Source organism: Anas platyrhynchos, chromosome 1 (assembly GCF_047663525.1).
Source record: "Anas platyrhynchos isolate ZD024472 breed Pekin duck chromosome 1, IASCAAS_PekinDuck_T2T, whole genome shotgun sequence".
NCBI classification, from domain to species: domain Eukaryota; kingdom Metazoa; phylum Chordata; class Aves; order Anseriformes; family Anatidae; genus Anas; species Anas platyrhynchos.
Genome location: NC_092587.1, coordinates 120,003,455 through 120,017,042, shown reverse-complemented (window position 1 = coordinate 120,017,042; position 13,588 = coordinate 120,003,455). Strand labels below are relative to the sequence as shown.

General features: G+C 34.4%; 1 protein-coding gene across 15 annotated transcripts in view; it reads left to right on the top strand.

Moving 5' to 3' along the window:
• DMD (dystrophin) overlaps positions 1 to 13,588 on the top strand; it is a 1,236,775-nt gene that overhangs the window by 525,948 nt on the left and 697,239 nt on the right. For all 15 annotated transcript variants that reach the window (XM_072027522.1, XM_072027514.1, XM_038175527.2 and 12 more), the window contains 6 exons: positions 662 to 775; positions 2,324 to 2,479; positions 4,117 to 4,287; positions 5,307 to 5,489; positions 7,568 to 7,702; positions 8,463 to 8,612. In XM_072027522.1, the coding sequence (XP_071883623.1) occupies positions 662 to 775; positions 2,324 to 2,479; positions 4,117 to 4,287; positions 5,307 to 5,489; positions 7,568 to 7,702; positions 8,463 to 8,612 (909 nt within the window). The remainder of the gene's footprint in view (positions 1 to 661; positions 776 to 2,323; positions 2,480 to 4,116; positions 4,288 to 5,306; positions 5,490 to 7,567; positions 7,703 to 8,462; positions 8,613 to 13,588) is intronic.

Here is a 13,588-nt window from a genome sequence, read left to right as displayed (position 1 = left end):
TTTTTTTTTTTTTTTAAATTAATTGCAAGGCTTAATCAGTAATTTGCTTTCGATATATTTTAATTACAAATATTCTAGTGCTATAGGTAGTGAATGAGACTCAGTTTCTGAAATCCTCTTTTCGATTCCGTCATTGAGTCATTTACATGATTTCAGTTTCTGGAGTGAATTTGTTTTTGTTTCCATTACAAGTTTTTTATTCTGAGTAGTGAAGAAACTTTTTTTTGTATTGTGTTCTGGTAGGGAAATAGGCAATAGAACACACAACTTCAAAATGAGCCTGAAATTTAAACTGAACCACAGGAGGTTTTGATAGGTTAGCCTGAATTAATTGCCAAGTACAGGTATTAGTAGTCTGAAGCCATACATGGACATGCAGCATTTGTGTTTACAAATGATATCCAGAAGGCATAAACTTGACAGACAGAAAGTTGCCCACTTGTAGACACATTGAACTTGGGCAGAAATATTCAGATTGCAGGAGTCTCAAATAAAATTGGTTTTGCTTGTTTGTATTTGCATTTTTCTGAGTACTTTCAAACAGACCAATAATAGCAAAATTAAATTGCAGTGAGTTTTAGTCAAAGTGCCAGAATGAATTAAACTATTGCCAGTTACTGATATTCTGTGACATGCCATAAAATGCCTTTGTAATATACAGAATGACACTAAAACACTGAAGAAGTGGATGGCTGAGGTGGATGTTTTTCTAAAGGAAGAATGGCCTGCCCTTGGTGATTCAGAAGCGCTGGAAAAGCAACTTGAACAGTGTACAGTAAGTATTACCTGTCTGCTTGACAACTATTTATTCTTTACGTGCTTAGCTTATATAGAATTTACACGAATGATTACAATTCCAAAAAATAAATTCATGTTGTAAGGGGGTTGTCTTTTGCAGTATATTTGAACCTGATTTCCTGTGCCTGAAGGAAAGTTCTATTAAAACATGGGAAACTTAAATACAGAGAGAAAGTATACAGGGACTGTATCAGTATATATTCATAGCAGGAGCAAAACGTTGAACGAGAGGGGACTTGCACAGAATAATAAGTTAGTAGCCTCTTACAATCATTGTTTGTTTAGTTTGTTGAGCTTACAAACATTGCATGTGTATTTGCTATGTGCTGTATGATCTGTGTCAGAAGATCTTTTTCTGCATCTACTATTTATACATGATTTACAGACTTTTCTAACTGAACTGAAACAACTTGCAGGTATTGCAAATCATATCCATTTTTCTCACTAAACTTAGAAGTTCCAGGATTTTCTCCCTGTGGAGTTTTAAAGCATCATGAAGTAATGATACATCCTTCATAGGGTTTACAATTTTTTCTGCCTGTCCCAATAGTGTGTAAGAGTAGTGAATCTTGTAACCCATAATAATCCCTGACTATGTTCAATGGAATTTACAAGTTCTGTAAATGTTCTGGCAGGATGTGTAAATATTATGAAAGATATATACTGATCTTACAGAACTGCAAGCTCCTCAGCATTACTATGCTACCCCTTATTTAAATAAAAATTGTTATAAATTGTATGGAACAACTCTTACCTTTTACAGAGTTGTGAATTACATGCAGCTGATTTAGTTGCATAAATATTAGCCTCTAATGTCAATCGAATAAGAAAATTACCAAAATCATCATTACCATTTGCACTATTACACTTGGAACTTTTTCTGCTATATAGTAAACCCAGATAACATCTGAAGGACTAAAGAATGCCTTACAAAGTAAAATCGAAGGTGGCAAGTTAGAACTACCTCAGGTTTTAAATAATATTCAACTGCAATAAAATTCTAATAACTAGAAATAACTTGAGGACATCACCGTTCAGATCATTCTAAGGAAACTATCAGGTGAATTATCAACCCAAGGGTAATGCGTAGTTAGTAAGATAGCTTAAAATAATAAGTAAGATAGCTTAAAGTAATTTTCCACCGTTATAATAGAATGTTCTTTCACAAATACAAATAAACGATCTAGACATTGTAATAGATATACAGTGTGCGTAAAATTATATATAGTGTATATGCATATATATACACTATATGTATGTATATGTAATGTGTAGTATATGTATATTTAAAACCTTATATTCCGTATTTTGCAAATGTACTTTATGTGATACAGAATAGCTTACTACATTATGGTTGCTCATTCATTTTTATTTATTTTCATAGTGAAGCCTGTAAATTGTGCTCATTTGGTTGGAGATCTGGACATGTCAAAATCTCACATAGAAACATTTCGTTAAGAATAGTATACATGTAAATGCACAATTGTGTGAAAGCTGTTTGCCTGATCTTCTGTTATTCCTTTAGGCTTTAGTAAATGATATCCAGACAATCCAGCCTAGCTTGAACAGCGTTAATGAGGTTGGGAAGAAAATGAAGAGTGAAGCAGAGCCAGAATTTGCTTCCAGAATAGAGACAGAACTAAAAGAGCTCAATGTTCAATGGGAACATATTTGCCAACAGGTAACAAGTCTCCTTCTGTGACTGGTTCTTTTTTAATTAATAATCAGATTTCTCATTGGCAGAATTTGTCCTCCTATGCATATCCAGTAGATAGATTTAGAGGAAACCAAAGAAAATCTAAGATGGTGATTAATGCTTTGAGATATATGAAATACCTCAAGTTTTTGGTACAGATGCTAAGGAATGTAAGGGTCTCAGTTATTTTGAAATAAGAAATGAAACTTTCTGAAAGATGCAATTCAGAAGATATGCTATGCTCCTCACAGACAGAGAAATAGAGACTATATAAATTACTATACATGTGAAAAATACCATTCTTACACTTTTCTGATGAACACAGTTATAAAAAGTTGATCTCGGAAATCTCTAAGACATTTTATTGACCCTTTTCTGTAGTCTTTCCCATTTGACAAGTGTAAAGCTTTTAATTGCTTTTTTTTGGTAATATTAATATACCAGATATCTTTGCACTTCTTTGTAAGAAAATTCAAATATAGCCTTGTAAGTTTACAAGTCTGCTACAGTTTTATTCTGAATTCCCTGATAACTTTTTTGGTAATAGTTCCATTCGATACACTGTACAAATTAATGCGTCTCAGTAGGCATTTCTCATAGAACTTCTTCAGTAACAGCTATTAAAACATGTGAGAACTAGTAAATACCAAAATCAGATTGGATTGTGCCGATTTCTTGAAAGGATTTTGAAAAGTCAGCTTGAGTTAATATACATGCAATTAATACAATTGTGAGAGCTAACAGTCAGTATTCAGATACTCTTGTAGATGATAGAAGATTACTTTCTCTTCTGGTACTGTAACTGAGAAAGAGGCAATTTTGCAGGACCCCATGTTCTGCTTTCACACTTGTTGGATGTGACCTTTTTCTTATTACCCTGTTTTGCCCTGTAAAACAACATTTGTGTAGAACAACTTTTAACAGACAGTACTCAAGGATGGGTAACCAAACCAGTAACAGTCAGAAACTTAGGCCAAATACTAAAGCACTTTCCTCCTGATTATAATGATGCTAAGTAGCATCACTGCTCACAATATTGGTGTGATCACCTCTGCATACCCAGTTCTGAAAACGGCACCGTGGCAACTAGCTATTTTTGTTGCAAACTTCTTTATACTGAGAAAGATGGCTCAGTCACTGCTGTTAGTTATGGACAATTTTGGTAGGCTGATGCACAATTCTATAAATGGCAATATAGTACAAGTTATATGACCTCAATATAGTGGTAACGATTGGCAAAAGATTTAATGGAAGTTTTGGTTTTTTGTTTGTTTGTTTTGTTTTTTCACTCTAAGGTAAATATTATCCTCCAGTAGAAATTTCCTTTTTTACCTACGTCTCTTTAGGATATACACTTTTCTGAGGGATCCAGTAATGACTTGATCAGCTAGTAAACTATGCATATTGTTTGTTTTATTCTCTAACTGGTCGCATTCAAACTGGCTAAAAGGTCATCTGAGGCTCAAGGGGCTCTAGTTTCATCCTTGGGTGTACTTTCATGCTTTCAAGGGTGTACTGTCTAATTTACAGCTCTAAGCATAGGATTGAAATTGATTCTTTTCAGGATAAAGTACTGTTAAGTTTGTTCAGTAGTCTTGCTTCACATGTTTTCTTTCTTAAAGGCCTATGCTAAGAAGGCAGCATTAAAAGGTGGTTTGGATAAGACTGTGAGCCTCAGAAAGGATTTGTCAGAGATGCATGAATGGATAACACAGGCTGAAGAAGAATATCTGGAAAGAGATTTTGAGTATAAAACACCGGATGAATTACAGAAAGCTGTTGAGGAACTGAAGGTAAAAGATGAACAAAGACCTTGAAAAGTTTTTAAAGTTCATTTTGAAGCTTCTGACATAACAAAAGTCTACTCTTTCATATAGAAAAGCGCCTTTTGATATCTATTTGTTAGCCTGAAATTTAAAGCGGTAGGTGTCTTCAAGTAATTTCTGTTTGGAATATGTTTGAAGATATTTAAACTGTCACAGTACTTCTTAGCTAGTTTGTTGTTGTTGTTGTTTTATTGGATACTTGAGTAAGTAACATCATGTTACTTAAAAAGAAATTCCCAAGAATCAGATGTTAGCAGCAGTTAAGTGATAGATAGAGTGAAATTAGTTTTATGTTTTGTTTATGGGAGAGGAAGGGAGAGAGAGAATTAATGATTTAGGACGTCAGGATGCATTTTGGTATATACTGTTAATTTCTTTAAAAATGGTATATTTTGTCTCAAATAATGTTTCTTTCTTGTGGGATGAATGTGGTCTTTGCACAAACACAATAATTTGTAATTAATGCTCAAGAATACTCTTGCTCAATCACTGGATGTGGGCTTGATTTTTATTTTATAGGTGAATTGTTTGGTCTATACTATTCAGGAATGCAGATTACATGGCCTAAATGATTAAACCCGGTCAAATGAATTTGCAACACAACAGATTTTTTCATCTGCAGTTTGTAAAGTTTTATGGCAAAGGTATTTGGAACATTTCTTGGGAAAAAAATAAAAAAAATAAATTAAAAAAAAATAACTTTTCTGAAAACTCCAGAAAATGAAGTAGTTGTACAAAGGTGTATTGTAAATGTCAGAAATGTAAATTGCAATGAGTACTGTGTATTGCCAAAAAATGAAAAAAAATGGTTTTTTGGGATGCATTCAAGGTCACAGCAGAAAGTCTGGGAATTGATTAGCCGTTGGATGTGTCTTTTTTGTTTGTTCGTTTATTTGTTTGTTTTTCCTTGTGACAGATGATTCTGAAGGAGTTATTTGAAATCTGCTTCCTTCTCAAACCTATTTATTTATTTATTATTTTTACAGAGAGCAAAGGAGGAGGCCATGCAGAAAGAAGTGAAAGTGAAGCTTATTACTGATTCTGTGAATAATTTTATAGCAAAGGCTCCACCTGCAGCTCATGAAGCTTTGAAAAAGGAACTTGATGTTCTAATTACCAACTACCAGCGACTATGCAGCAGACTGAATGGAAAGTGCAAAACTCTGGAGGTTGGATATCTTGTCAATCATTATATTTATAGCCATTCTAGCCCCAGAACTAAGGTAGAGAATGAAGGTGTATTATTGTATGGGATCATGAGTAGCCCAAGGCTTTCCTGAGTGTATGAGTCATATACTAAATACCACATGTTTTGAGAATCGTATGTGCTAGAGAGTCAAATTAAAGAAATGTCTCAGGCATGGTTCATAGATGGGAGACAGAAATAGCTGCTCAGGGTTTTTATCCCTTCTGAGATGAAGCCAAGCATCTGGCTTCTGTAGCAACCCTCTGATGTTGTCTTCACTAGCTGCTCTAGGCTTCTTTCTTCCACGGCTAAGGTTTTGATTAAATGTCCCCGAAGCAGGACAGGTGGTATAATATCAGCACAGGAACAGCATGTGATCTGCTCACAATCTGAATATATCTCATGCATTTTGAGTTGACCCAGCCATTTTGGCCAGCTCCATTAAAGATTCATGCCCTAGGAGTGTTTGTATTTTACACAGCAGTCATGGTGACTTGTATTTTATTGTGAATTAAATCGCGCTAGCTAACTTCGTAGAGGACAATTATAAACTTGGGTAAAATTTTTCTCATCTAAATTTTGCTTTATCTCGTCTAAATTTAGATCTGTAGTCTAAGCTGGTAATCTGTGTTTGCCCCAATCAATGATGACATTATTATATGATGATATCCTTCTATAACCTCTTCCTAGACCAGACACTTACATTTCTAATGGCCAAGGTTAGGTGAGATGGATTGTATCTTGGGAAACTTGACCTACAGTCTGCCAAATGTATCCCAATAAAATTATTATAACTTCTACTAACAAAACAGGAAAAAATAAAAGATGATTTTTTAATCATTTTGCTTATAATATAAAGTGCCATTTTTATCTGCTTATTTAAGGATCTTCAGGTACTGGAAAATGTTAAATGTTAAACAATAGGAGAATAAGAACACAATTTAATCTTACAACATTGTGTTTTGTACTCTAGCATTTAAGTTGTTTATAAATTTGTCATGATTTAAGTCATCAGGCAGCTATGCACTACAAAGTCAAGTCATTTGCTCACTCCCCCTGCAGTGGTAAGGGGGGGAGAAAAAAAAAAGTAAAACTTGTGAGTTGAGATAAGAGCAGTTTAATAGGAAAGAAAATAAGAGGGTGAGGGGGGGTAGAACAAAATGTGATGCACAACACAGTTATTTACCACCAGCTGACTAGCCACTAGTCAGCCCATCCACTAACCACTCCCCAGGCAAGGGGAGCCCCCTCTGCCAAGTTCCCCCAGTTTTATTGTTCAGCATGACACCATATGGTATGGAATATCCCTTTGGTTGGTTTGGGTCAGCTGTCCTGGCTGTGTCCTATCCCAGCTTCTTGTGCACCTCCAGCCTCCTCGCTGGCAAGGCTACACAAGAAGCAGTAAAGTCTTTGCCTTAGTATAAGCACTGCTCAGCAACAATTAAAACATAGGTGTGTTGTCAACATTATTTTCATCATAAATCCAAAGCACAGCACCATACCATCTAGTATGAACAAAAATCAGCTGAACCAGTACACATTTATACTAAATGTAGTTGAGAATTAATTTCTGTAGAGATTTTGGTCAGAATTCCTTAAAGCTGTGTTTTTAGATATTTTATGAATCTGTGCTTTAAGTAATTAATGCACAGACTATATATTCAACTTAACTTCATCTTTTAATAGAAACATAAACTTCTAACACAAATCCTTAAAAATATGATAATTTGTATATTTAGAACTAATAAGAAAATTTTACAGAAAAGCATATGAAACAGAAAAACTTCATGAAACAGAAAATATTCAAGTTGTGTTTTGCAGATGCATTTGTTTATTTGTATTATCTTCTGTGATTTTGCCCTGTTTAATCAAAATGTTTTGGCTGTGTATTGTATTTATTTGGAATCCACAAATACTGGAAAAAATCAACTCTATGGCACTATAACCATCAGACATTGTGGTGTCTTGGGAATGAAGCATGCAATGTTTTCAGTGTTTTAAAAAGTGAAATTGGCTGTTAGATCTTCAATCTCAATAAACATTATTTTTTTTCTCCTTCAGGAAGTATGGGCATGTTGGCATGAATTATTGTCATATTTGGATGCAGAAAATAAATGGTTGAATGAGATGGAATTGAAACTCAAGGCAACTGAAAATATCCAGGGAGGTGCAGAAGAGATTTCTGAGTCCCTAGATGTAAGTGGTGTCTTTAATAATGCCAAATCACAAATCCTAAACTGTAAATCACATTATATTCAAAACAAACTACAAACTACACTATTACACAAACAAAATACAGAATATTTGGAAAGTCCTGCGTTGTAACTTGATTCAACAAATCAGGTTTTGAATTCAGATCCACCTCAGTGAAATGAAGTAATTGAACATGTTACACCTATGTCATACACAATTTTTGGTGATAATAATATCTATGTTTTAAAAAGCAGCCTCTCTTAAGTCAGTTAAAAATATCAGTTAGAGAGAGCAAACTTTCATCCTAGAACTCCAGTTCTGTGTATTATTACTTCCTCCCCCACCCCGTTTTTTTTCCCCGTGTGGAATCTTTCAAATTTTTAGAAATTCAGTTAATACTCTAAGTGAATCAAAATGCAAAATACATTTGTATTTTCTTTCTTCCATAGAACTTCATCCACCAAGAAACTCAAGCAAATTTTTTATACTTAAGTACACAAAAACTGCCACTGAACTCATTGAGCATATTCCACATGCTTAAAATGAAGCATTCAGTTTATTTCTTTATGTTTTCTGATTATAGTAATAGGGTAATACAGGCTATTTGTTTTCAAGACAGAGGATATTGACATTTTTGTCCTTCCTGTCTACTTTAATTGTGAATGAAAAGTGAATTCCCTTCCATTTTTAAGTGGAATTATGATTGTTCTGTAGAGTTTTATTATCAGAAAGGATATCAATCTACTTTTTGACCTTGTTTCAGTCTTTGGAACGTTTGATGAGACATCCAGAAGATAATCGCAATCAGATTCGGGAATTGGCTCAGACATTAACTGATGGTGGAATCTTGGATGAACTGATCAATGAAAAACTTGAGAAGTTCAATACTCGATGGGAAGAGCTGCAGCAGGAAGTATATTTAATGATTGACCTTTTCTCTCATTAAAAAGTCTAACACCATTAAAAAAAAAAAAAAGTCAGCGTAGTTCCTAAGCAATGCAAAAATACTGACTTGTTTTAGAAGTGGACTAATTGCATAAGTGTGGTGGGTTAATTCCAAAGCACTACATGGCTGTTTGCTCACTCCTCTGGTGCCGTGGATGAGACAACCAGAAAAGGCAAGGGAAACGTGGGTTTAAAAAAAAAAAGTAATTTAATAAGTAATAAAAAAAAAAAAGAAAAAGGCAAGAAAAACAAGTGATGAACAGCAGTTTGGGAAAAAATTCCCCCTGTTCTATTCAATGACAAAGAAGAATACCTCTTTGGCCAATTCAAGTCAGTTTACAAAGGAGTAAAGTGGCAAAAATTAAGATAAACTCTAAATAAACATGGAACATCCTTACAGGATACCTAATACAGTTACTTGGTACCTAGCCAGTTAAATTGAAAGAAGTGTTCACTATATATACATGAAAAGTGATATTAATGGAGGACAATGAGTCCTGACTTCATATATGAAATTACAACTTATGAGTTAATTGTTAGTGCCCAGAAGGAAGATTTTGTGGTTATGAAAAGAAATATCAAGAAGTCATCTCAGTACATGGTAAAAATGAGAAAGAAATTATTAGGGAAAGAACTAGGAAAGAAGTCAGAGACCCTCATTATGACTGGAATTAGAACGCATTCAAAAATGAGCTACAAAGGCAACCAAAAGTTAACTCGGGTTCAGTGGTATGTGATGTATATGGAAAAAAATTGGAAAATTTGTGAGCAAATGATAATTATTTCTACTACAAGGATACCTTTTTTTTTTTTTCTAAGTATTAAAGAAGGGGCCTCAGCTGTTCTGAGCTTAAACTTGAAGGACAGGGAGAGAAAGAGCCTGGTTCCCTTTACTGCAGTATTTCTTGTTGTTCCATATTTTTCTGGACAGTGTCCTAAGGAAAAAAAAAATAACATAAATTTCTGTATACTTTTTTTTTTTTTTTTCCTTTTCATTACCAAACTTCTGCTTAAATCATAGAATCATAGAATTGCTTGAGTTGGAAGGGACTTTAAAGATTATCTAAGTATCTACCATGAGGCTGATACTTTCCTTCAAATTCTGCTTCTTAGTGCCTGTTTTTTTCCTGACTTGGTGGAGAAAACTGGGAATATACAGAGAATTTCTGGTGTGTGAAAACAGAATTTTCACATAGTCTTGCTGGGTGATGGATGAATAGTATCCAGTCTTCACAATAATAAGCATTAAATAAAAAATCATGTTAGCTGTAGGGGTTAATTTGAAAAGTACAATATATATTGTGAATATGTACTGACCAGACTTCCAGAGACAATTTTCATGGCTATATAGACAAAATATATTAGAAATGTATTCACTGCTTTTCAGTTTGAATAAGGACAGAAAAGTGGGAGGGAGAGAAATCCTCCTCCTTCTTGGAAGGCTAATCTGATGTTCAGCTGTCAAATACTAATGGTGAGATCTGTATATCTGTATCAGAGAGTAAAGAAACTATTTCAGTCGCAAGTGACTCAATCACACTGCTTCTTTATCATATGAATACCTCTTTTCTGCAACAAAATGTTTTATTAATTTTTGCAGTGGAGTCTTGCATGCTCTGTTTCATAGATTCCTGGCACTGAATTTTTTGTGCCATGTGTGTAGCTCTGTTGAAATCCAAGCAATATGCACTCTCCTTGCATAAGAATACATTGCAGGAATATAACAACACCATGCAGCTTGTGTTCAAGGTCGCTTCTACTTCAGACCAGCTAGTAAGCTATCCTAATGTTAAATATTCTACGTTATTTATTTTATTTAAATAATTACACAGATAATTACAAAGACAATAAGCTCATGCGCACAGAAGCTGGTAGGTGAAATTTTTATTCACTGCTAATAGAGCAACCAAACCAAACCTTTGGCAGTGAATTGTGCTGCATCACTACTGAGATACTCCTTTTTAAAGGCAAATCAAAGTTTTATGTTTGTATGCCTTATCTTCTTCTTTAGTAAACAAAGAGAGTATGTTTAGTTTACTTTTGACCACCTGGGACTGGTCGATAAGCAACATACACCCTATCTTTACTTTTCAAGGGCTGATTCACTTACAAATATATGTATATTGTATCTACAAAACACTATTGCCTGAAGAAATTCAAACTAATGTTGCAAGTGGCTGCAAGGTTAAAAACAATTTAGATCCTGCCCAACAAACTCCAGAAACATCAGATAGGTATTCTTGAGACCATGCTTGCAAAAACCTGTAAAAAATGTTTTCTGTATGGGGTTTAAACGGCATTCATTTTGTATTCTTGGGGATTGTTTCTTAAATTCTTTTAGGACTCCCTCCAAGATTACACTTGCATCAAATATCACACATTCATGATTTCTTGCAATTTTCCCGTTTTCTTCTTCTCTCAAGAGGAGAAAAAAAAATCTTTGTGACCCATATCCACATGATTATTATGAAGAGGGCTTCTTCTACAAGGCACAGAGAGCACCTGGTGGTAATCTAATGAGATAAAGAAATCCTCATCGGTATAATTTGCACTTTTGGACTACATCTAATCAAAGATGAAAATCATTTTGGTGTTGAAGTGTCAAATATTTATAGTGAGTTATTTTAAAAACACACTGTGAAATATTCCTAGAATTTGCAGAGATTTTTTTTTTTTTTCTAGCTTGAATGGTATAAAAAAAAAATCCTGTGCCCAAAATGAATAGCTAGATTTTTTATGTTCTAATATGTTTTTTTTTGTGTGTGTGTTCTAATATATTTAGCCACTAATCCACTCTGATTCTAAACTAAAAGTGGAGATTAATGTATTAACAATTTCATGAAAAAAGTACAGAGATGTTGTAATGTATCTCAATCACAAAAATCCATAAGAAACTGTAGAGCCTTTGGTTAAAAAAAAAAAAAAGTCCATGAATACTTTAATACTTTTTCTCTTTTCCTTCCTAACAGAAGGTTTTTTGTTTTTGTTTTTGTTTTTAATTTGTTTTTATTTTCCTTGACGGCTGTCAACATTTCACTGGCTCAGAAATAAGTAAACAGTTGGTTATTTTCCTGAGATTTCCCATTTAGCAATTAACTGTCACACACTTGCCCTTAGAGACTAAGCCTCCAGCTTTATTGACTATGATCTGATAGCAGAACTAGAACTTCCTGTTATGTCTTCAGACCCATTTATAAAGTCTGGTGTTAAACTGTCTTATTTCCTCTTCAGACTAAAAGAAAGCCAATGTTCTTTCACTGAAATAAAAAATAATAGCTAATCATAATAATTTTAAAATTTTAAATGTGTATATATAAACAGTTTCAACTTTCATATAGCTTTTTAAAAGCATGCACATGCAAACACTTAAAGTTTTAAAGACAAATATGAAACTCAAGTTCATGGGTGTGTACTATGTCTGCCCGTTTTAGAAAAGCCCTGTAATACTTTCCTCCATTAGTATCTTTTCTACTGTCAAAGAAAGAATAAAACTCCTCCACAATGTTGCATCCTTCTTGATTGAATTGATAAGTATTCTGCAGTGCCAATGACTTCCAGGGACCTACTCAGTGAACAGGATTAAGTTCTTGAGTCACTTGATACACACTGGAGAAATATCTTACATTGTGTCACACTTATTTGACTGTATAGTACTTTTTATAACATTGTGAAGACTCCTTGGTTTCGTTTACAGTGTAAATTAATCAGGGTCACAGCACAGGCTTGTTACTCCATACAATGTAAACATTGGTTCATTCTCAGGGAGTGTCACATGGCTCTCTGAGATGGTGAGTGAGCACAGTTTAGGTGAGGGTGCAGAACAGCTCTAGTCAGTACAGCAAATGTGTTGAGTGAGGACATTTAGCCATTAGGACATTTATGACATTATTAATCATGTTAATTGCCTGCAAGGCTGAAGGACAGGTCCTCAACTATTTTAGCCTGCCTATCAGGCTGCTCATCAGTATTTTGAATATGGAATCATAAAATCATAGAATAACAGAATATCTGAGTTGGAGAGGACCCATAAGGATCATTGAGTCCAACTTCTGGGGCCCCGAAGGACCATGCCACACATATATTTATATATCAGACTATGTGTCTGAGAGTGTTGTCCAAACACGTCTTGAAGTCTCACAGGCTCAGTGCTGTGACCACTGCCCTGGGGAGTCTGTTGCAGTGCCCAATCACTCTCAAGTAGCAAACCTGAGTACTGTACTGGGGAGTAACTCTGGTTCACTGGTTCATTTGGTGGGATAGTAACACCTTAGTAGCTCAGGTGCTTCCATTAACACTGACAGCATGTGTCCAATATGTAAAGCTGCTCAGTTCCACAGAAGGCTCCTGGATCTGGCAGTGATACAAGATTATCTGATCAGATGTTTTAAAATAGCACAAAGCAGCTTACAGACACAAATATAGTAAATACTGGTTGAATCCCTATTCTTTAACTAATGCCAACAGCTAGCAAGAATGCTCACAAGAAGTATTCTGCGTTAAATATGAAGCTCTATAAGAATTGAGGCTCCATGAAGAAGGTACAGATATATCAAGAATTCTCACTGAATTACTGAGAGATATTTTTGTTCAAAGCAAGAGCTTTGTAATACCTATGAAATCAAATTGAAGAATAGCTGTCTCACCAATGAGGAAAAGTGTGATTTGACTTGAAAAATGGCCGGACACGTAGCAAATTATTTAAAGAGTACTTTCTTCCTCTCTCCTCTTTTGATTCATGTCAAAGAGAGTTAGTCACTTTTTTCCATGGTCAGCAATATGACTGTACAGAGAAAAACTGTATTAAATTTGAGGTTGCTGATAGTTGTTATGTGCTTTGTATAAAGCAGAAATTCTGCTAGGTTTAAGGTAAAAAATGAGAGAGCAGGTGAATGAAATTATGGAGAAAGTGCCAGGTTGTTTATTATGAATTAATTACCACGTTAT